The sequence below is a fragment of the Gracilinanus agilis genome, chromosome 1, assembly GCF_016433145.1.
Source record: "Gracilinanus agilis isolate LMUSP501 chromosome 1, AgileGrace, whole genome shotgun sequence".
Classification (NCBI taxonomy): domain Eukaryota; kingdom Metazoa; phylum Chordata; class Mammalia; order Didelphimorphia; family Didelphidae; genus Gracilinanus; species Gracilinanus agilis.
In genome coordinates this window covers 219,366,594-219,389,783 of record NC_058130.1, presented here as the reverse complement: position 1 = coordinate 219,389,783, position 23,190 = coordinate 219,366,594, and the positions used below count along the sequence as shown (strand labels likewise).

Sequence of the window (23,190 nt, the reverse complement as noted above, 5' to 3'; positions counted from 1 at the left end):
TTGTTTAGAGCCCGAAGAGACCAATTATGAATCAATTAGGAGGCTATTACAGTAGTCCAAATGAGAGGTGAGGTGGGCCTAAACTAGAGAAATGGCTGTGTAAACGGATAAAAAGCAGTGGGATGTGAGTGATGTTTCAGAGATAGAAATGACAAGATTTAGCAACCAGTTGGATATGTGAGAGAGTAATGAGTCAGACTAGAAGGATGGGATGGTGGGGAGGTCCTCAATAGAAATAGTGGACTTGGAGGTGGGGAGGAGTGGAGATAACAATGTTTGTTTTGGGTATGTTGAGTTTGAAGTACCTATGGAACATCAGGTTTGAAATATCCAATAAGGCAGTTGGTGCTGCAACCCTAGAGCTCAGAAGAAAGGCTCAGGCTGGATATATCAATCTTAAAATTTGTCTCTGCTAGAGATGACAAATTTAAGGGAGTTGATGAGAAGACCAAGTAATAGAATATAAAGAGAAGAGGTTTGGGAACAGAGCTTTGGAGTATAACCCAGAAGTTAGTGAGCACAACATGGATAAATACAGCAAAGGAGAATGAGAAAAAGCATTCAGATAAGGTGAGAAACAGAAAAGAATATACTAAAGCCTCTTGGGGTTGTCTGCAGTATTGAACATTTAATAAAGGTTAAAGAGGTTTGAGGATTGAGAAAAGGCTTTAGGAAATTGTGGGATCATAGATTTAGAGCTGGAAAGACCTTAGAGGCAGTTGAGTGCACTCTACAGATAGGAAAATAAGTCACAGAGGTTGAATGACTTGCCCAGGATCATACGCTGCAATGTTTCTGAGGTAGGTACACAGACTTTGATGCCAAGTCCAATGCCTTATCTGCTGTTTTATGCATCCTATATCATTGTTAACTTTGGAGAGTGCAATTTCAGTTCAGTGATGAGTCAGAAGCCAAACTGCAGAAAGTTAAGAAGAGAGTGAGAATTAACTGAGTGGAAATGGGGAGTGTTTTGCTCAAAGGTTACTCCCTACCCATTATTTGTTTCCAATTCCCCAAATAGATCCTTCAGATCTCTCCTCATGGTCTCTGGAAGGTACCATTCCCACCTTCCTATCTTTATTCATACTGAGTTGCTGTCCCATTCTAATTCTGGAATTTCCACCATTCTTCTCTGCCTGTCCTAAGGTCTATATCCTCTGTGAAGGCTCCCCTGTCTACTTTAACCCAAACTGATCCTTCCCCCCTATTATGGGGAAAACCAGGAGAGTTAAACTAAAATATTATTTTGGGGGGCAGTAGGGTGTGAGGGAGACAGGAATGGCAGACAGAAGGCAGGACCAAACGAGGTAGGTAGACTGGGTTTAACTGCTAAGGAGATTATCTGTTAAACAGAAGTGTCAATTAGGCCCTGTCACCCTGCACCATCAAGGCAAGGGGCCTATGGAAACCAGCAGGCAAATGGCAAGAGTTTATAACAATTTTAATTAAGGAAACTAGAGTAAAGGATGGGAATAGGGGTTTCTACACTTTCAGACTAAGGGCAAACCACAGGGTGAAGGGAGGGACTTTCCTACACTCAACTGAGACCTAAGCCAGTCAGGACCCAGAAAATAGCAGGACTGAAGTGAGAATCCTCACAGCAGAGTCCAGACTCACTCCAGTGATGTTCCAGCTCCTCCAGGACAACTAGCTTCACTCCTTCAGGTGGGTAGATCTCCCAAAATCTCCCACAAGTAGTTGTCAGTCTTCCTTCAGGATCTCTTGAAATCTGAGGTCTCCTAGGGTCAGTTGCAACTTTTCCCAACCACCATGGAGTCCCTCTCAGAGAGAGCAAGCCACTTCCTGCTTCCCCATTCCATTTGGAATTCTCCAGCCCTTCCTGTTAGGTCTCCTAATTAATAACTAAATAATCTTCCTCACAACACCCCTCCATTCTTCTTCAGTGTCCGTGCTCTAAAATGGACTCATTTAATACTTAGAATGTATGACCTTTTACTCTTCTATTCAGTGGAATTTCAAACACCTTGCTATTAGGGATTATCATACCTGTATATGGGATGTATATGTGTGTGTGTGTGTACATATGTATATGTGTTTGTATGTTTTTCAAAGCCCTTACCTTATGTCTTAGTATGAATTCTAAAAACAGAAGTTTGGCAAGAGCTAGGCAATTGGGGTTAAGTGACTTGCTAGGGTCACCCAGCTAGGAATTGCCTGAATCTGGATTTGAACCTAGATTCTCCCAACTCCAGGCTTGGTACTTCAGCCACTATGTTATCTAGCTGCTTCTATATATTTATTTTTTATCATCTTTCTCCTCCTTATTAACACTTTACTAAGTGCTAGGGATACAAAGAAGGCAAAAGGCAGGCACCTCTCAAGGAGTTCACAGTCTGCTGGTGAGACAACATGCAAAAAGCTCATGTATAGGATAAATGGAAGGAATGATAAATGGAGGGACAGCAGTAGGACTCATTGGGATCAGGAAAGGCTTCCTGCAGACAGTGAGGTTTTAACTGGACTAGGAAAGAAGTCAGGCAGGCCATGAGGCAGAGCATTCCACACATGGGGAACAACCAGTGCAAATACCCAGGTTCAGATTTAGCATATCCTGTGCTTGGAACAGCAGAGAGGCCAGAGGCACCAGATCACAGAAGATGTAGGGGTGGTAAAGTACAAGAAGACTGGACACGTTGTGGAGAGAAAGGAAAGATTACATAGGACTTTGAATGCCAAACAGGGCTTTATGTTTGACCCTGCAGGTGATAGGTAGCCACTAGAAGTTATTGAGTCAGGCATATGGGATGGTGTGGGCTCCATGGGTCAAGCCTGCATTTTAAGATCACTCTGTAACTGAGTGCAGGTTGGTTGGGCTGGAGTCTTGCGGCAGGGAGATAAGCAGCGCCCTGCCTTTTGAAGTCCAGGTATGAGGTGATGAGGGTCTGCACCAGAGTAGTAGCAATTTCAGAAGAGAGAAGGGGACATATACAAGAGATCTTACAGAGGAAGCTAGGCAGCTAGATGGAACCAATGGATAAAGCTCTGGACCCTGGAGTAAGAAGACCTGAGTTCAAATTTGGCCTCCGAAATTACTTTCGAGCTTGTGACTTTGGACAAACCATTTAGGCTCCATTTGCCATCATTTCCTCAGCTGTAAAATGGGAATGTTGATCATAGCACCTGCCTTCCAAGGTTGTCGTAAGTGAGATGATGATATTTATAAAGTACTTAGCACAGTGCCCGGCACATCGTAAACATTATGTAAATGTAAGCTGCTGTTATTGTTATTCTGTCAAATCATTAGGCTTTGCCATCAAATTAAAAATAGGGGAAGAAGAGGGAGCAAGGAATCAAGAATAACACCTAGGTTGTAAGCTGGAGTAACTGGGAAGATGGTGGTGCCCAGGCAGAAGAGCAATAAGGGTTCTATACAATGGGAGTTAAGTGACTTGTCCAGGGTCTCATAGTTAGGAAGTGTTTAAAGTCAGATATAAATCCTAGACCCTCCTGTCTCCAGGCCTGGCTCTAGCCACTGAACCACCTAGTTGCCCCCTTATGTGGCACATTTTAACTCACACAAGGGAAGGTTTGCAGGAATGATTCAAGATGGAGGACCCCAGAAGAGGAAGCCGAGACAACAAAGGAAGAATATAGCTTTAGCAGTCACTCTTATCTCAGGTATCTCTTCTTCAGGCCATGGCAGCAGCAGGAGGAGAGAATTCAATGACTGTCCTCTGGAGAAGCTGTTCCTGGCCTTGGCACATCTAGCTTGAGCTTTCTTGTCTCTACCCTAACTGGTATGGAAGATGGTAGCATCAGACTTATGTTCCTATACTAGGACAGCCTATCTTCTGGGGCACCTCTGATGTCATAAGCAGGAAAATGCCAGAGATTGGCTAGTGAGCATAGAACCATAGAAGTTTCCAGCTTAGAACATTCCAGCATAAAAAAATTCCAGAAAAGGAAAGGCATGTTGGAAGAGAGGAAGGGAGCAGCATATTTAGAGCAGAAGCAGCTTGCTGCCCCCCCTTAAGCCTTATGAATCTCAAAAAGGCTCCTAAAACAAAAAATTACCACCCTAAGGTCTTGGGTTTTTTCTTTGTATGGCCTCAGTTAGCTTTGTTTAGTTCCATGCTACTGACTAGACCTGACCAATATTGATCTGACCAATCAATCATCTTATAAATGTGTCCTCTTATTCGCAAAGAGGAATAGGGAAGAAAGCATGAATGGATCAGTACAAATCCATCCCTGCTACTGGAAAAATACCTCAGAGAGAATGAGTCAGTAATGTCGTCATCATATATCAAAGCACATATTAACAATGAGGAAGAAATGTGCTAAAGTCACACTCTTGTTCATGGTAATATTATTGTGATAATAGGTTCAGGATTGTCATAAGTTCTTATTCATTGTTTATAATTTAGTGTAAACCATCGAGAAACCTTGCAATGATGTTGGAATGGAGAGATTTTGATGTGTAACTTGATGGGGGAAAGTTAAAATGGAAAATGTCCAATACCTATAGAAACTTGGGTAAAAAAAAATTGTGAAAAAATATGATAATCCTTTCATTTCTTCCCCTTTTTAGGTCACTGGGTGTAACACTTTGGGAACTCTTTGACCATGGTGCTCAGCCTTATGCACACCTTTCTGATGTCGAAGTTCTCCAGCAGGTCATAAAAGAGAGGGACACAAAGCTCCCTAAACCACAGCTGGAGCAGCCCTATTCAGAAAGATGGTAACCTTTTGTTTTACTTTGTTGGCTTTCAAATAATTAGATGGCCTGAACATGTTCCCATCATGTTCATTTGAAGGGAATTACAGTTATGAAAAGCCATTATTTTGTGTATGGTTGTTTTTCAATGTTTTTCAACATCAGTGTCCACTAAAAAGTTAGCTAACATTCTGCTTGCTATTTTTAACTGATTTTTTTTTTCCTTAAAGCAAGATAAGCTTTTTCTTGAGAGAGCAAATTAATGTTAGATTTTTAGGTAGTACTGGTTTGGTGGTGCAGTAGGAAACTTGAATCTGTAGTAATTAGAAGTAATAACAGAGTGAGTTGTCTGTTTCATTATCTTTTGTCTTTTTTTGGATGAAAATAAGACAATTAAGATTAATGTAAAAACATAATAGTTATATAGTACTTTATGAGTTTAGAAATCATTTCCTTTATGACTGAAGTAAATGTTTATTGATTGATTGAAATAACTATCCCCATTTTACAGATAGAAATTAAAGCTCAATGAGCTTAATTGACTTGCTGAGCTAGCTACAGGATGTTGGAGCTGGATTCAAAACTAGGTCTCCTCTAAGACAATAAAAATGGAGATGAAAAAACAGATTTGCATCAGTTAAATTATAAAAGACATTATGCAAAAGAACATTTCTTTTTCACAAGATTATTTTAATCTGTGTTTTATAACATAAATAACTTTAGACTTGAATGACACAGTTTTCCTTTCCTTTAAAGCTATTTGCTATATAATCTTAACTTATAACTTAAGCTACCAACTTTGGTCAGTTAAAACTTGCAAAGATTTAGCTCATGGTTTCCTTTTATTTTGGTCTTTGCATTCCTCCATTCCCCCCCCCCTTACTACTTTTTCCAAGTTAGACTGTATGCTTTATGCAGAGAGAATAACACATGGCAAAAAATTATGTCACCACTAATTCTTTACTGAAAAAGTACAAGTAGGGACATTTGTCTGCGCTAAATTGACTTAAATAGAAATGAATCCACTTAAAATATAAAAGAACAGTGGGAAACCACAATTAAATCTAAATTTAATTTAACTGATTTGGTACTGGGCAGTTCCCACAAAGAACTAATGATCAGGCAAACAAATTAGAAATGTCATTTTGCCAAAAAACATGGGCTAGATTTTTACGTCTGTTCTTTCACCTTGATATCTTGATCAATTTGGATCTCAAGAATTAAAGAATAAAAATTGTCCAGGGGGTTGAGGAGGCCTTGGATTGGAATAGGAATTTGCAAAGCCTTAGTTTTCTTATTTTTTTCTATAAATACAATAATTGCCTCTTATCTTTCAGGTATGAAGTCTTGCAGTTCTGCTGGTTACCACCAGACAAGAGACCAACAGCAGAAGAAGTACATAGACTACTAACTTATCTTCGTATGCAAAGCCAAAGGGACTCTGAAATTGACTTTGAGCAGCAATGGAATGCTCTTAAACCAAATACCAATAACAGAGAGACTTCAAATAATGCTGCATTCCCAATACTTGACCATTTTACCAGGGATAGGCTTGGTCGTGAAATGGAAGAAGTCCTCACAGTAACTGAAACAAGTCAGGGACTTAGTTTTGAGTATGTCTGGGAGGCAGCTAAACACGATCACTTTGATGAACGCAGTCAGGTCAATCCTGATGAGGCCATGTCATATACAAGCATCTTTTTCCCAGTTGATGTTTTTGAAAGTTCACTTTCAGATCCTGGACCAGGAAAGCAAGATGAAAGTGGCCAAGACATGTCACTCAGGGCACCAGGGGTAGTCCCTGTTTTTGATGCCCACAACCTTTCTGTTGGAAGTGATTATTACATCCAGTTAGAAGAAAAAAGTGGTGGTAGCTTGGATCTTGATAACCAATCGGCAGTCCTTACTACAGAAGTAGATAATCCTGAAACTCTAACTGACCACAGTTCCCAATTTGTGGCACTCAGGGATCTTGATGATGGGGAATCAAATACAGATGGAGATTTTTTCCACTACACTGGAGACCCTCAAGATATTGGTATACCTGAAGATTCACATATTGTCAGTGTCCCTGAAAGCCCTTTCAGTAATATATTTAATGAGCTTGACAAATCAGAGGATTTGCACAATCATCAAAAAATATTTGACCTAACAGAACTAAATGGCATTCATGCTGAATTTAAACCAGCTACTTTGAGCCCAACCTTAGATGTGCCTAAAGAGACTCTAGTAACTGGCCATCTAGAGAAAAAGAATGTCCATAATATTTTTGATCATGATGCTATTTGCTTATCTGAAAGTCTTGTCCATCAGAATGATTTTGACCCACTGAATGTTCAAGAACTGTCAGAAAACTTCTTGTTTCTTCAAGAGAAAAACTTAATAAAAGACACATTGTCTAGGAAAGAACATGCAAGTGATCTCCAAACTGAATTAGAAAAAGCAGGTTTTACAGGGAATATGTTAGAAACTTCACACAGAAATTCTTTAGACATTGAGCTTAACTTCATTGAAAATAAACCAACCTCATCTTTGTTACAGGATAGTGCAAAAGTTGAAAGCAAAGAAGAGTGCATAATGCCTGTAAGGGAAAATTTGAGTATCTCATTGCAGTCTTCTCCAGAGCTGCAAATAAATTCCAACTCACCCAAAACAGAAGAAAAGACTTGTGCTGTGTATCCAGAGTCTAATCTGTTTCAAGAAGAAGCCAAAACCCCATGTTTAAATGTTGTTACCTGTGATGATAGCCCCAAGCAAGAAATAAATCCAAACACTAAGACTGCCTTGGTTGAAGTACTATCCAGTGATGCCATAACACAGAATATTGAAGGTGAATCAAATGACATTTCCCCCAAAAGCAAAGAGTCCACAGATATCACTAAAAGCAAAACACTTCATTTTGATGAAGAAACTGATTGTAGCATGGGTATGGAGATCTGTCTTCCAAAAGAAGGGAACCAGGACTTGGAAAACAAGTCACCTTTAAGAGACCATAATGATAGAAATTTGCTAGAGAAAGAACATGAAACTCTAGGAATTTCAAATCAGCTTACTTATAAAGAAGCACCAAAAGAAGTAGGCTTGATATCTGCTCTTTCTTCTGATTCCACAAGCCAAGACAGTCTCTTGGAAGACAGCCTCTCAACACCCATACAGACATCTGAGCAATCTGTAGAAACACCAGACTCTTTGGATTCCTTAGATGTCCATGGGGTTTTAGATTCTTTAGGTACTCAGAGTCCTCAGAAACTTGTGCCCCCTGATAAACCTGCTGACAGTGGTTATGAAACAGAGAATCTGGAATCTCCAGAATGGACTTCCCATCCCACTGTCGATGATGCTTCAAATACAGGTGCCACATCAATTGATAATGGCACTCTTACTACTGCTTTGCCTCCCAATCCAGTTATCGTAATTTCAGATGAAACAGACAGCAGCAAAGATTTTGACTTGACCTCAAAGACTTTAGTAGGCAGTATTCAAAACTCTTATAGAGACTCTGCCTATTTTTCAGATAATGATTCTGAGACCGATAAGAAAAGCGAGGATGTCACAGGAACATCAGCAGCATTGGCCTTGTTTACAAAAGATCAACCCCAAAGGGGTTTATCCAATACTGAACAACAGAGTTTCGATGCCAAGCAAGGTTGTCACAAAGAGAAAGTTAACCAAAGCCCACTATCTGGTTCGCAAAACACCAATGAACCAGAGTTACAAGGCATATTGGACCCAGAACAGACCGGCACTCCAAGACAGGTTGGTGCAGCTGAACTGGAGGCTGAAAATCCTTTGACTCTCATCACAAGTTCTGAGTGTAGCTATAGCGAAGAATTTGACATTCTAGATGATCACTGTTGCAATCGCACTTCTACTGGCACCAATACTGATGAGTTACTTGCCTACACAAATGCTACCTTTGGTTCTGGAAGCCCTTCAGCAATGGCAGGGGCCTCCTTTTCAACAGACTTGATGGGAGATAAAGCTTTGTCCTGCTATTCTGAGGGTCCTAAATTGAAGGAGCCAGATATTGAAGGAAAATACCTGGGGAAACTTGGTGTTTCGGGAATGATTGATATTTCAGAAGATGGAATAGATGCAGATGAAGAAGATGAGAATAGTGATGATTCTGATGATGACCTGAGAGCTTTCCATCTTCATAGTCTCAGTTCCGAATCAGAGGATGAAACAGTACATCCAGTGCCAGTGATACTGAGTGATAATGATAATGGAAAACACTTAAGGAGTTTGCTGAAACTGCCTACATCTGTTGGAAGTGACAAGCCACCTGATAACTGGAGAAAAGATAAGAAGGCAGTAACATTCTTTGATGATGTCACAGTCTATCTTTTTGATCAGGTATCTACAATCTGTTAAATTCTTAGGAAAAGTTTTTTAATGTCCAAAAAAATGAATCCTCTTTAAAAATTCTTGCCATTTTGAAGCACTTCTAGGTTTAGTTTCATAATTTTATTCTTTTCATGTTATAGCATCATAATCTAGAAATGAAATCAGATTAAATTGAGGGGCATAGATCCAGGTTCTTTTTCTCAATTCACCAATAACCTAACTACCAAAGTGCCTCGGTTTCATATATTAAAAGTTGCAAATAATATTTAATTCTTGGAGGAGCTAAGTAGTGCAGTAGATAGAATGCCAGACCTGGAATCAGGAATACTCATCTTCCTGAGTTCAAATCCAGCCTTAATAAAGCACTTAATAGCTAGTGTGACTCTGAGCAAGTCACTTAACCCTATTGGCCTCAATGTCCTCATCTATAAAATAAACTGGAGGAAAAAGTGGCAAACTACTCCAGTATCTTTGTCAAGAAAATTCCAAATGGAATCATGAAGAGTGGGATATGACTGAAATGACTGGACAAAATTTAATCTTTACCCAGCAGAAACATTGCAGAAATCATTTAAACCTTTTAATTTTTGTGACTCCCAGAGAGGAGCATGGATAATAAGCACAAATTAAGCTTTTATTGGCATACAGAGTAAAATATTCTCCATGAGTAATGATTTCTGTAGCTATGCCTTTTGAATCAGCCAAGTAACATTAGGAAAGACCATTCTATTCTGGTTGTGATAAGAGAGCATCATGTAAATGAAACCCAGACAACAAACAAAAATAATGAGGTGAAAGCAGATAATTTTTTTCTAATTCCCAATACATATCCTTTGATAAAAATTAAGGATGGGAATTTGAGCCTGCCTATTGGGGAAAGGAATCAATAATTAGCAACATAGTAACTATTGTGGTAGTGGTAGTGAGCATGACTCCAAAAAGGAAGAAGAATATTGATCATAGATTTAGAGATAGGAAGAGACTAGGGAAACATTATGTTTAACTCTCATTTTGCAAATGAGAAAATTGAGGTCCAGGAAGGTTATAACTTGCCCAGGTCCACATAAGTGCAAAATGGCAGAGTCAGGATCTAAACCCAGGTTATTCTGATTCTAAATTCAGCATTATTTCCACTGACCACTGTCATTCTGGTTCTGTGATCATTTCAGCTCCTCAATATCAGTATTTTAGGGTTATACCTTGTTTAAGGGCTTAGTTCAATCCAATAAGCACTAATTAAGCTCCTGTGTGCAGAAGCATTGTGTTAAACCCTTGGAATACAACACTATTAATCAATCCCTGGCTTAACGGAATTCACTCTCCTGGGTGGATACAACACTTAGAAAGATAAGTTATAAGTTATTTTTGTGGAAGGCGAGAGCCTAAAGCATTTATTCAAAGCTTACAGTGTATGAGGTATTGTGCTATGCATTGGGAATGCAAATATAAATTTTTTAAAAGATCTCCTAATTGAGGAAGGGACTCCAGAGAGCCTTCCTCTGAGCCAGGTTTATGACTGTTATGGGGATCTTCCTCAAATAGAAGTTTCAGAGGAAGAGCTTATTGGAGGAAGAAGCCATTAGGGTCAAAAGTATTACCAATATGAGGTGACTGCTGGCACAGCAACCAAGAAAATAGGCCTGAGAATTATGGGCTGAGCTAGTACAGCATAAAGACTAAGCCAATGATGGTGAACCTTTTAGAGACTGAGTGCCCAAACTGCACTCTCATGCAGCATGTGAGCCTCTTTCTCCCCCTTCCCCCCCCCATTACCCCAGTCAGGGGAGGGAGGAAGTGCTCCCATTGGGCCACTGGGCAGAAAGGCAGGTGATGGGAGAGATGTCCTCAGGCACACGTGGAGTCGGGGCAGAAAGCAGCCTCCTCCAGCACATGTGCCATAGGTTCACCAACATGGGCCTAGGGGGAATCAGAAAAGAAGTTCTATTCAAGATGAAGCACTTGAGCATGAGCTGAGCTTTGAGGGAAGCCAGGGATTCTGGGAAGTGAGGTGAGGAGAGAAAATATTAGGCAGGGAGGACAGTCTATGCATAGACAAAGAACCTGGAGTTGGGAAGCCGGTTCAGAAAAGACCAATACTACAGTTTGCCTGGAATATATGATGGGTAAAGTGGGGAGGAGTAAGACACAATCAATAAACCTAGAAACACAGACTGGAGCCAAATTATGAAGGACTTTACATGCCAATTGAGTTTATATTTTATCCTGAAAACAACTAAAAGGGGCTGCCAGGTGGCTCAATGGATAGAGAGCCGGGCTGAAAGACCAAAGGGTCTGGGTTCAGATATGGCCTCAGGCATTTCCTAAATGTGTGGTACTAGGCTAGTCATTTAATCTCAGTTGCCACACCCTTATTCATTCATCTACTTTAGGAGGATTCTTAGGATCAATTCTAAAACAGAAAGTAGGATTTAAAGACAAACAATTGGAAGCCACTGAATGATTCTGAGCAAGAAAATTTACCCTCTTTGGAAGGCAACTTTAGTACTGTGCTTAATATCACAAATAACTTGACATTTAGATACAGTGCTATTTCTAAATAGTCTTTTTTGAGGTCATCTTTATGACTAAGACTTCCCCATATAGGATAGAACTACAGCTATAGAGTATGCAGAGGCATTGTCCTCCTTGGAATTCAGTCTACATCAAATTGTTTGACTTTCTTTTAACCATTTATATAGGAACCATGTTCTCTTTCCTCTTATACTTAATGTCTTCCTGCTGAGTTGCAGGCCTTCCTCCTTCTGCCTGCTATAGCAGAGGTGTCAAACTCAAACTGATCAAAACCCTGAACCAGATCAGAATATAATTGGGAACTGTTTAAGAAAATCAAAATACAACATAAGCTAATGTTAATTTGAGGTTTTCTAAATTAATATGCAGTTTGGGCTAATGCTGCAAAGGGATTCCTTGCATTTTCTACTTTCCTTTGCCTGTGTGATCCCACCTTTGTTGTACCTGAAGCTGACTTGTAAAACTTCTTTCTAGCTTTTCATTAGGATTCATCTCCCCCAAACTGGTGTTCCTCTTAATTTCAACTTCTCTCTTTCCCCTGTAGTGTTACATAGAGTTTAAAACAAAAGCAGCTCATCTTTATGTAGGTTTTCTCTTAAGTAACCCTGTGAGGTGTAGGTATTTACACCTATTCACAAGTGAAAAAAAATAGGCCCTTAAAGTTTGAACTATTCAAGATGGCACAACTAGCAAATGTCATTCAAATCTCCCTCCTGGTGCTCTTTTCACTCCACATCTGCTTTAAAAATATGATTGCTGCCTTTTGAATTTTTTCTAGTTTCTGCCTGCTTCTAAGGTTTAAGGTCAGTGCCAGGGGCCTTGAATCCATATCATTTGAGGATTAGATGTGGGGCCTGATAGCTGCCTTACTCAAAGGTCTTCAGGCAAAGGCCAGACAATGAATTATCCGTTGTGATATAGTCAGGATTTTTCAGATATGGGTTGGTTCCTTCCAACTTTCAAATTCTCTTTCTGTGATTCATATTTGATATTACCTTTATCAGTTTTAAGTCTGGAAACCTGTGTGTAACTTTTTAAATGTAAAAAAAACAAAACACCAATGCCATTGTGGCAAGAAAGGACCATTCAAAGCATTTCACTTGAGCATGTGAATTAAAGGTTATTTTAATGTTTTTAAAATACTGAAAAATCTGTTGATATCATACCAGTGGCATAATGAAGTACTGTGATAGATGAAATGAACTAGAGAGTTTAGAAATTAAGAGACAAGTTAAATATTCTTTAGGTCTTTCGATTCTATTTTCATTTTTTTCCTGGTTTGGCCAAGAGTTCCACTTTCTTTTGCCTAATTAATTTATCTGATATTACTTATTTGACCTATTACTCCTCCCCTTTCCAGTTTTCCCTTTACTTTTAGTTTACTAAAGAATCCTGATAAGAATGAAATTCTTTTTCTGTTAAAAAATAGAAAGAAAACTTAAATTCCTAGTCTGCAGGACTCATTTCATTAGATATCTGACAAATATTAAAATTTCTCCACTCTTATATGAATTGCAGGCTTGTCTTAACCATTTTTCAGGGAGGACTCAAAATTCTAATAAGTAAATAATGTAATGATTTCGTCAACAAGTCTTTGTTGTTCACCTTCTATAAGCCAAGGATTTCTACTAGATGCTATGGGGATTCAAAACAGTATAAAATAAAATTCCTGACCTCAGGAACCTTACAATTTAGTTAGAAAGAGAAGACATGCACATTCTATGTAGCCATGGGAAGGTAAAACAGGAAAAAAAGGTTTGTTTGGAGGGAGATGGGTAAAAGACAGAGCAGAAAAGAAAACATTAATAAATGCTGTAGAGCAAATCTTTGACCAAAACTGACTGATAAGCATAATTTTTTTTCTCTTTTCCATATGGTACTTTAATCAAAATTTTTATTTTCTTAGGAAACACCAACCAAAGAGCTAGGACACCGTGGAGCAGAAGCAAATAATCCAGAATCTAATAGCCCAACACCATTATTAGGTCCAAATTTCTTGAGCAGATTTACAAACTCAGAAAGTTCAACTGATGAAGAAGGTATTTTGAAAACCTAAGACAAGTTTTAAAATGTAATCTTTGTCCACTCATTTGGTACCCTAAAGAATACTGAACGTTGCCTGACAGTTTATCTCTGCTACAGAGAATTTTCATCTCTATACAAGATTTTTTAAAAAATATTGTCAGTCATCAAACTTTATTGTGTGTAATATGCAAAGTTATGTTATTTGTCCTTAGTTTCTGGTGAACAGCAATGACATCATGGAGTAAGTACTCATGAATTGGAGTTGCAAGGCAGAGTTGCCTAGATTTGTCAGTCTCCCTCTCTCTTCCAGTCCAATGGCAAGTTCAGTGGCAAGACAAAAGTCAGAATATCTGATGATGGGTTGGGGTGCAATGGATGCAGTTTGATGTCTGACCAAGCTCTGAGCACTCCATAGCACCTGCTTTAGCCACCCTCACAGCCATCAGAACAAATTGTTCTAGTCCACTGTTCTGCCAGAGGGAGTCCTTAAATGCTTGTGGGGCAGACATTCCCCCAACTCACTGATGGGATTAAGGGCTGTCAGTTACCCTCAACCTAGTTTAGCCCATCTGCTGAGACAGGTTTACTGGGGTGTGGCCACTGCACATGCTGCAGCTTTTTGGAACCACAGGTGAGAGCTGGGTGAAGGTGGATCCCAGAAGAGGATGAGCAGCCCTGGCAAGGGCCCGGCAAGCCCTTTAGTTCTCCCTGAACATCTCTTACACCCTAAAATGCAGAGTATTATGCATTTAGATTTTCTTGTCTCATCTACTATGCATTTAGATTTTCTCATCTTGCCTTCTTAAGATTTTCTTAATCATGAAGCAATTCCAAAACCAGAAATTTTTTCTTTTTAAGGTGGAGGTTTTGAATGGGATGATGACTTCTCTCAAGAGTCTTTTATGTCAAAAACAGCAGATAACCTTGGTTCCAAGCCCTCTCTTCAAACATCAAAGTACTTTTCTCCACCACCACCATCTAGAAGTATTGAACAAAGTTGGTCACATGCATCGCCTTATTCCAGGTTTTCTATCTCTCCTGCCAACATTGCAAGTTTTTCTCTTACACATCTTACAGATTCAGATATTGAACAAGGAGGTGAGTGCCCATGTGACAATGAATACATGTGGGAACTCGTGGGTGCACAGGCATGGGAGATTTGGGGGAATGTCAACCCATCATTAAAGAAAGCAAGCTAACTAATGCAGCAGAAATTACTTTACAAATATAGGCTAGTGTGAAAAGTATCTTGTTTCCTAAATCCACTATAAAAAACTCTTAATAGATCTAAGCCTTAGATCTTATCCCACAAATTAACTTCTTCTTATCATATCCATTCCATACCACAAGCCAAGTAGATTTGGTAAAGCCAAATATGCCAAATATCTGGTGGAGATTTTTTTTCCTTCACCAGAATGAACAGAGGCCCCAGGATCTTCCTGGTATTTGATTTGAGTCCCAGAAATAGCTCTGAATCATTGCCTGACATGGCATGATATTCTCTTGTCCTTAAAGATCTTCTTCTCCCCTCCCCACCCTTTGACCACAGAAAGAAGACTACAAAGGATTGGCTTAAGCTGCTTAAAGATGGGACATCTCTAACTCATGTTTTTGGTCATAGACCACACTTTTCAATGATGGCACTTGAGGTGCCTTTCTCCTCTTTGAATTCACTTTTGCCATAAAGGTGTTTGTGAGGTTAGGAGTTTTTGTGTGCGTGTGTTTTGTTTTTAACTGTAATATCAATGTGTGGCAGATAGGGGTAGGAATGAAGGGCCAGGGATACATATTAAGTGTAATATCTTAGAATAAATACCGCCTTCTTTCATAGCTAGATTTAAAGATAAATGTTAATAGGTGCTCTGGCAATTGAGGTTTGCAAATCAAATAATCTAAAAGTAATATAAAGAGCTTTTATTTGTACTTGCACTATATTTTACTTTTACCGATTAGATAATCCCAGTTATCTAGTAATCCTTCAAATAGGCAGATGTTTAGAGAACCTACCCAATTTTTTCGCATGCTCCAAACTGTGACATTGAACTAATGTGTGAGTTAAGCAGATGTGTTTCTCTCTGAGAGTATGGCAGGTGTTTGCTTTAAATTTAAAAAAAAAAATCAGTCAGGTGTTAAATCCTCAACTACTTATTTTTCTGTACAAATGCATTTGCATTAAATTTGAGCCAGAAAATTTCCACCTTTCAAACCTTGTTTATCTTCATCTCACTTTATTGTCTTTTTATGAAATAGGAAGCAGTGAAGATGGAGAAAAAGATTAAGTGGGTAAAAGACTTTTTGTATCAGAAACTGCTCATACAAGACAGCATGCCCACACTGATGGCCTACACGGTGTAAATACTGATAAACACGGTTGTGTTCAGAGCCACTGTAGGCTTCTGCCCGGAGTAGGAAGAAGAGAATCAAGAAACACAGAAAAGAAATGTTAAATCAGGACTTTTGATGTGTATTTGTAATGTGTGTTTTTAATCAGTGCAATTTGCTTTTCATTTGGAAGAGATGAATCTACAGCTGTTTAAAAAAAAACTTGAAGTATTAATTCTTCAGGCAATTGTTATTTGTAATAAACTTGTAAAGCAGTTACACAACCTTCTGGTTATGTATGGGATTGTATCATATTCTTTTTATATTTTTCCATGTAGTTTATTCTGTCATAGAATTATATATAATTGTGTCTGTACAACAGGTGGCTGTGTCACTGAAACCGTATGAATGATAGTTGGTCAGTAGTGAGCCATATTTATTCTTGGGGGAGGGGGGAAGATCACTAATTACATATTATCTTGCTTTCCATAATTGCACTATGGATATATGTTCCCAGATTCCCCAACATTGTACAGAATCAGAATCGTAAATTATTCAAGGAAAATAAAGCAGGTGGGGCTAGAGCTGTTCTCTAGTTTGATTTCTCCTGTTTTTTATTTTGTTTGCTATGCATGGTACTTGTAAAATTTAAATGAGTGTTATGCTGTTGTAGAACTTGCTGGAATCTTACACCCAGTACCATTTTTCAAAATGATAAATGATTCTGAATGTTACAGTGTTCATGTCTTTATAGGAAATATTTTCAAGGAGTCTGAAAACACTGATCTGGTTGCTAACTGAATAAAAATGCATTTTCATTTCTTCTCTTAGAGCAACTTCGATATAAAATATCAGGCTTCTTTCCAAATACTTGAATGGGCTTTCCACTCCTGATTCTTTTTTGTTTCTGAAGGGATGAGGAAATGATTTCGCTCCTAATAAGCTCTCTGGGTTAAAAATTAAAGCAAGTAAGTAAAGTAAAGGTTGCCCCAACCAAATTTCTTAGCTTGTATTCATCAGATTTGAGATCATTGATTCAGGTACTTGATAGTAATATCATGAAGTTTTCCCAAAATTTAATTGAAAAGATCAGACTTTTATATTGATGGCTTTACTTACCTTTGCTTTAAAAAGGCAGCAATGCCAAAAATGAAAGTGGAAAACACTATACTTAAAATCTTTCCACCCTAAAATAAGTCCAAGTTGATTGCTGCTTACCTACACTCCATTGATGCTTGATGTGAGCAATCGAATGAGTCAGCAGCCTCCCAAAATGAGCCTGGTTGACTCCAAATAGTTCTCCTGGTTAGTGTGGTAGTCAGCCTATGCAATGAGTAACATGGTGCAGTTTAGCGTGACAGCTGGCTTTAAAATTTTGTTTGCTAGATCTTACAGATCCTTCGGGTATTTCTGTTATTGGCCTGGGCACAAAGAAGTCATTCTTCCTTTTTTTTAAAAGCAGGGATTTGGGGAAAATTGCCACTAGATGGGCATGACCGTAAGCTGGCCCCAGGGCTCATGGGACTGGATATTTCCTCATGGGATAAGTCACAGTGCTGCTTTTTTGTCGTTTAAAAGCACTTGATTTTTAAGAGACTGGAATGCTTCAGAAACAGCTTTGTTGTGATTGTGCAGAGAAGGGGTAAAGGGGCTCCTAGGACTCAAAATGGACAATGTTTACTTTTGAAACTCGATAGTGACCACAGGTAAGCCTAGTGTTCAGCTTCCCCGAATGCATTGTTTACAGTTGCCAAAAAGATGCAGTGATATTGTGCTGAGTGAAGAATCAGGTTCATGGTGAAGCCATTTATCATAAGGGAAAGTTTGCCAAACAGTAGGTTAGTTGATGCCATAAAACATTGTTCTTTTATGTCAACAAGTACTCCTAAGATCCAAATAGAAAAAGCCTTACTGTCTTTAGTAAGTGTATTTTATGGTCTCCACTACGTTAATAGCTTTGAAAACATTATAGGGCACAATTTGTGACTAAATATTAAAATATGTATTTAGTTAAAATCAGTAGGCCAGAGCACTTTTGACCTCGATTCATTCATGCAAATTTTTACAAGATTTCTAAGTTTATGTGGCAAAATTATGACCTACTTAATACTACATGTATTATCAACTAATTTCTTGTTGTAGCATTAAATTTCCAGAGGGGGAAAATTTTCAAAATAGAGACTGTGACCCTTTTTAAAACCACTACTTGTGTACACTAAACCCTTGCAAGAGTCCTCAAAGAGCATGAAACCTTATTTCAGAAATCATATTCACTTGTGCGTGTGTGTACTTTGTGTGTGTGTGTGTGTGTGTTTTTTCTTTTTAAATCACAGGGCATTACAGAATGATTATGCCAAAATTAAGCCTCAACTCTGAATTTCTTGCTATGGAGACTCCTTGAGTATTAGTAATAAATGAAATGTTTTCTAACTAAACACTGAGCTAAACCAAGTCAAAAATGAGGGGCTGCTCTACTTATTTTACAAAACTATGAAAATTCAGCTTGAACTGCTGACATCAGACAGCTTACACAAACATTGATTAGAGCACCTGCTGACACATTGCGCTGGGTGCTAGGGAAGACCAAACCGGAAAAAAAAAAAAAAAAAAAAAAAAGTCCCTCCCCCCCACCCCCCAACAAGGTCGGCCCAGCAAACTTGTAGGCAATTTATTTTTCTCCATGTATAAAGAGATTAGTCACATAGGTCCTATTTAGTAGATTTTTTTAAAAAATTAGTACTACCCTGAGCTTCAGTAAAGACATTACTTCTTTGAGACTAAATGACATGTAACTAGTTGCCAAACATGCATTTTTCTATGATCAATTTAGATTGGAATTTTGGGGAAAATCTTACTGTCTTAGGATATGAACGGTAGAATTTATTTACTAACCATGTGTTATCATACAATTTTGACCTTTCAAGCAATACACAATAAATGGTTCAATAAAATAGATTTACGGTTGTCAACTCTGTATATTTGGAAATAGCAGCATGTAGTTCATTGTTCAAATTTGGGTTTTTTTGGTTACGAGCAGTAGGATTTTTTTTAAAAGAGTTACTTGTTCTAAAACATTATGCAATTGAAAGTAAACCATTGGGATTCTTCAGATTATAGATAGACTTGGTTTATAATACTTGATCCACAACAAATATTTATTCCTAAACTTCCTCTTGATGGTCTAAAAAGTATCCAATTTTAGATTGCATCATAGTTTTCAGTGATTTATTGCTGAATAGTTGGATTCTGTCAAGTAAACCCCATAATATCTACCCTTTTAAAATCTTAGCCTTTGTCACCTAACGCAGTTAACCGATTTTCTCAGATGACCCCATTATCAGCCTAAAATAGAAATTCGTTAAAAAAGTGCTTCCAAAGTCTCTAATAACCTGATTTGATGTTTATAAATTAGGCCCAGGGGAAATAAACTACAAATGTGTTTAATTTGAAATGGAACATTCGGTATGTTTTTTAGACATGCAGGTGGATGGGTAACCATTTCTGTAGAAATGAGCTTATCCAAGAAAGGTTGTTGTATATTTCTGCTGCACTAAAAATCCTTTCAAGCCACTTCCTTTTACCAATATTTTGAATAGTAAATTTATAGGATTTCGTGAATCAATTTCCATGTGTGTGTGTGGAGGGGCTTGGCTAGTTTTAAACTATGTGCTAAGCACTTCATTGAAAACTTCAGAAGTGAATCAAGTGTTATAATCCAATTGTTTGGATATAGTAATGGGTAGCATCAAAATATATTAGCCTTATGAGAAACAGCCTTAAAATAAGAATGGGGTGTACAAAATAACTTCAGCTTTAAGTCACAAAAACAATATTCTAAGATTTAATGGCATTGGTTCAAGTCTTTGATTTGGAAAAAAAAAAATTGCTGTAATAAAGAGGACCTTAATGATGTGTTGACAGTATTTGCAATACCAGCAGCCTGTTAAAGATACGTTTGAATGACTTAAAATAATTTGGTTTTGTTTAATAAGTTGTTCAGATTTGCACAGGCCTAGGTGTAACTTGATAATGGTACTGATGTAAATATAATGTTGAATTCTATTTGTAAATGAGGAATTATATAATAAAATCATAGGTATGAGGGTTTTCATATTGTAATTTAATACAGGTATATGAGGTTTATGGCAATATCATAGTTAATGAAATTTCAGATCAAATTGTCTTTAAATTGTGTACATTTTTAAATTGTAAGATTTCTACTGTATATTGATCATGCATAGTGTGATTCAATAAATTGCTTGTAATTTAAAAACTATTTAATATTCAAAATAAAAATATAGTTATATATTTATAATCTCTGTTTCTCTGGTCATTTACTACATCTTCACCGTACGAGGGGGGAAAATGTGGTTTCATGGAGTTGACAATGGATCTGAATGGTCCCCTTAGTTAGGATAGCATCTAAAGTGTTCCCACTGAATTAAAATCAACTTTAAATGATCCCTCTATTGCAAATATGAATAATATGGAAATAGGTTTTGAACAATGATACAGGTAAAACCCAGTGGAATTGCTTGTCAGCTCTGGGAGGGGGGAGGGAAGAGGAGAGGGAAAGAAGATGAATCATGTAACCATGGGAAAATATCCTAAATAAATAATTTTTTAAAAAATATCAATCCCATTTTTAAGGAGCTCATTAGAAGATTTCTGTAACTCCGGAGTAATGGTCATGCCTTTGTTGAGGCCTTCCTTACAACTCTTTACACAGTGACTTCAGAAATAGAACTCAGTGGGTATACTATCCATGTATAACTTAATTGCCAACTCAAAAATTAAACTAGATTTGGGATCTCCTTGGTCTGGAACTTCTCTCCAACAGTGCAGAACACAATTTAATTCACATCCTGTGCAAATCTTGTCTTTACCCAAAAGTTTGTTCCCATGGGTCCGTCCAACATGCCAGAGACCTCCCTTGCTTTCTCCCGATGTTAGAAGGATACTAAAGGGACAGGTAGGTGGTTCAGTGGAAAGAGAGCCAGTCCTGGAGACAGGAAGGTCCTGGGTTCAAATGTGACCTCAGATACTTCCTAGTTGGGTGACCTTGGATAAGTCACTTAACCCCCATTGCCTACCCCTTACTGCTCTTCTGCCTTGAAACCAATAGTATTGATTCTAAGACAGAAAGTAAGGATTAAAAACAAACCAAAAAAAGATGAGCACTCTAGCTGTCCATCTAGGATCCCTCATTCTTGCCACAGGCCCAGCCCATCTCTTGTTCCTATTATACAATTCCTTATACCCCTCTTCCTCATTCCTTCCTAGGAACACGTTGCAGCCTGCTCACTCTCATCAGGCACCTCTCCTCTGGGATACTCATTTTTAGTTCAGAAACAACAGTATTTCGTGCCTTGCTGCCCTATAGTAATCCCAATGGAATGTTACTGTTGGAAAGTTGAGCCTTTACTTTCATAGGAAGCTCGGGGTCTGCAAAGGGATATTTCGATTTCCTGAAAATCTCATCCACTCTCTTCCCATTCAACTCACCTTTACCACCCACCTGTACTATCCATCCCGGATAGATAGACAGGAAAACCTCCAGAGAGCTTATCTGGTTAAGATCTCCAACAAGGGGAATCTCATCATCTCACGAAGCAGCCCATTTCACTTGGGACAACTCTTAAGTGTTAGGAAGCTTGTCCCAACTTCAATCATCAATTTGCCTCTTTGCAACTTTCATCTGTTGCTCCTGCTTCTTGCCCTCTAGGGCCAAACAGAACAAGTCAATCTCTAGACTTTACAACAACGTTGAGACTGGCGAACAGTTATCACATCCTGCCGAGTCTTCTCCAAAGCGCTTTCCTTTGAATGATCCACGTGCTAGACCAGACTCTTGACCATCCTGGTTATTCTCACTTGGACAACATCTGGCCTGTCAGTATTCATTTAGACTATACTCCCAGATTAGAATATGCCTTCTAGATGTGGTCTGACCAAAGCAGAATATAGAGACTCACTTGTTTCCTGGGAGATCCATAGCCCAAGGTTGCATTAGCTTTTTTGACTGCTACTCAAATTGAACTTGCAATCCACTCAATTCCTCAAATCTTTTTGAGTTAAACCATGTCATTATATTTTGACCATCTCCTCAAACTCAGCATATCCAAAGCAGAACTCATCATCTTTCCCCCCAAAAAAACCATCCTTCTTCTAAACCAGTGATTCCCAAAGTGGGCACCACCGCCCCCTGGTGGGTGCTGCAGTGATCCAGGGGAGCGGTGATGGCCACAGGTGCATTTATCTTTCCTATTAATTGCTATTAAAATTTTTTTAAAAATTAATTTCCAGAGGGCTAAGTAATATTTTTTCTGGAAAGGGGGAGGTAGGCCAAAAAAGTTTGGGAACCACTGTTCTAAACTTTTCTAATACTGTTGTAAGTGCCATAATCCTTGATGCTTCATTTTCCTTCATCCCCATATCCAACCATTACCAAACTTTGTAATTTCTGCCTTTTGCACAGGAAATGACAAAAAAAAAAGTCTTAACAAGGAGTCAGATGCCCAAGATGGGTGAGTAGATGAGACCCCCTAGTTGTCTTTGATGAATTCAGGTCACTTGACACAGATGGACCATATCCTTGGTATGGATTCTTAATCCAGAGGATGCTACTTACTCACCTGAATCCTTTGAAATTTGCTTTCCTAAAATGTAAGGTATCAGATAAGTTTTGGAGTGATTTTTTTTTTAAATACAACTAAATCTTGAAACCCAGTCAATTAGTTTAGTCAGTCTAATAATATCTAGCTAGCATTTATACACCTTCAGATTTGCAAAGTGCTTTACTTATATGTGTTATTTCATTTCATCCTCAGCAACCCTGTGAGGTGCTATTATTATCCCTATTTTATTATTATTATCTTTCTTTTCTTTCTTTCCTTTTCTTCTTTCTTTCCTTGCTTCTTCCTTCCCTCCCTCCTTCCTTCCTTCTTTCCTTCTTCCTTTATTTTTATTTTTTTTTTTAAACCCTTACCTTCCGTCTTGGAGTCAATACTGTGTATTGTCTCATAGGTGGAAGATTGGTAAGGGTGGGCAATGGGGGTCAAGTGACTTGCCCAGGGTCACACAGCTGGGAAGTGGCTGAGACCGGGTTTGAACCTAGGACCTCCTGTCTCTAGGTCTGACTCTCACTCCACTGAGCTACCCAGCTGCCCCTTTCTTCCTTTATTTTTGATGACCATGGCTTCCATTTCTCCCTCCTCTGATCTTCAACCAAACGTTCTCCACCATATTTTTGCCTCTCTGGTTCTTTTCTTACATGACTCCACCTT

The 23,190-nt window shown here is 38.5% G+C and overlaps 1 protein-coding gene across 1 annotated transcript in view; it reads left to right on the top strand.

Annotated features, from left to right (window-relative positions):
* The window catches only part of LMTK2 (lemur tyrosine kinase 2), a 194,389-nt gene extending 177,875 nt beyond the window's left edge, over positions 1–16,514 (top strand). The window contains exons 8-13 of the mRNA XM_044678966.1: positions 4,389–4,441; positions 4,553–4,702; positions 6,016–9,034; positions 13,464–13,596; positions 14,441–14,680; positions 15,833–16,514. Of these exons, the coding sequence (XP_044534901.1) occupies positions 4,389–4,441; positions 4,553–4,702; positions 6,016–9,034; positions 13,464–13,596; positions 14,441–14,680; positions 15,833–15,861 (3,624 nt within the window). The 3' untranslated portion in view covers positions 15,862–16,514. The remainder of the gene's footprint in view (positions 1–4,388; positions 4,442–4,552; positions 4,703–6,015; positions 9,035–13,463; positions 13,597–14,440; positions 14,681–15,832) is intronic.
* The last annotated feature ends 6,676 nt before the right edge of the window (positions 16,515–23,190 follow it).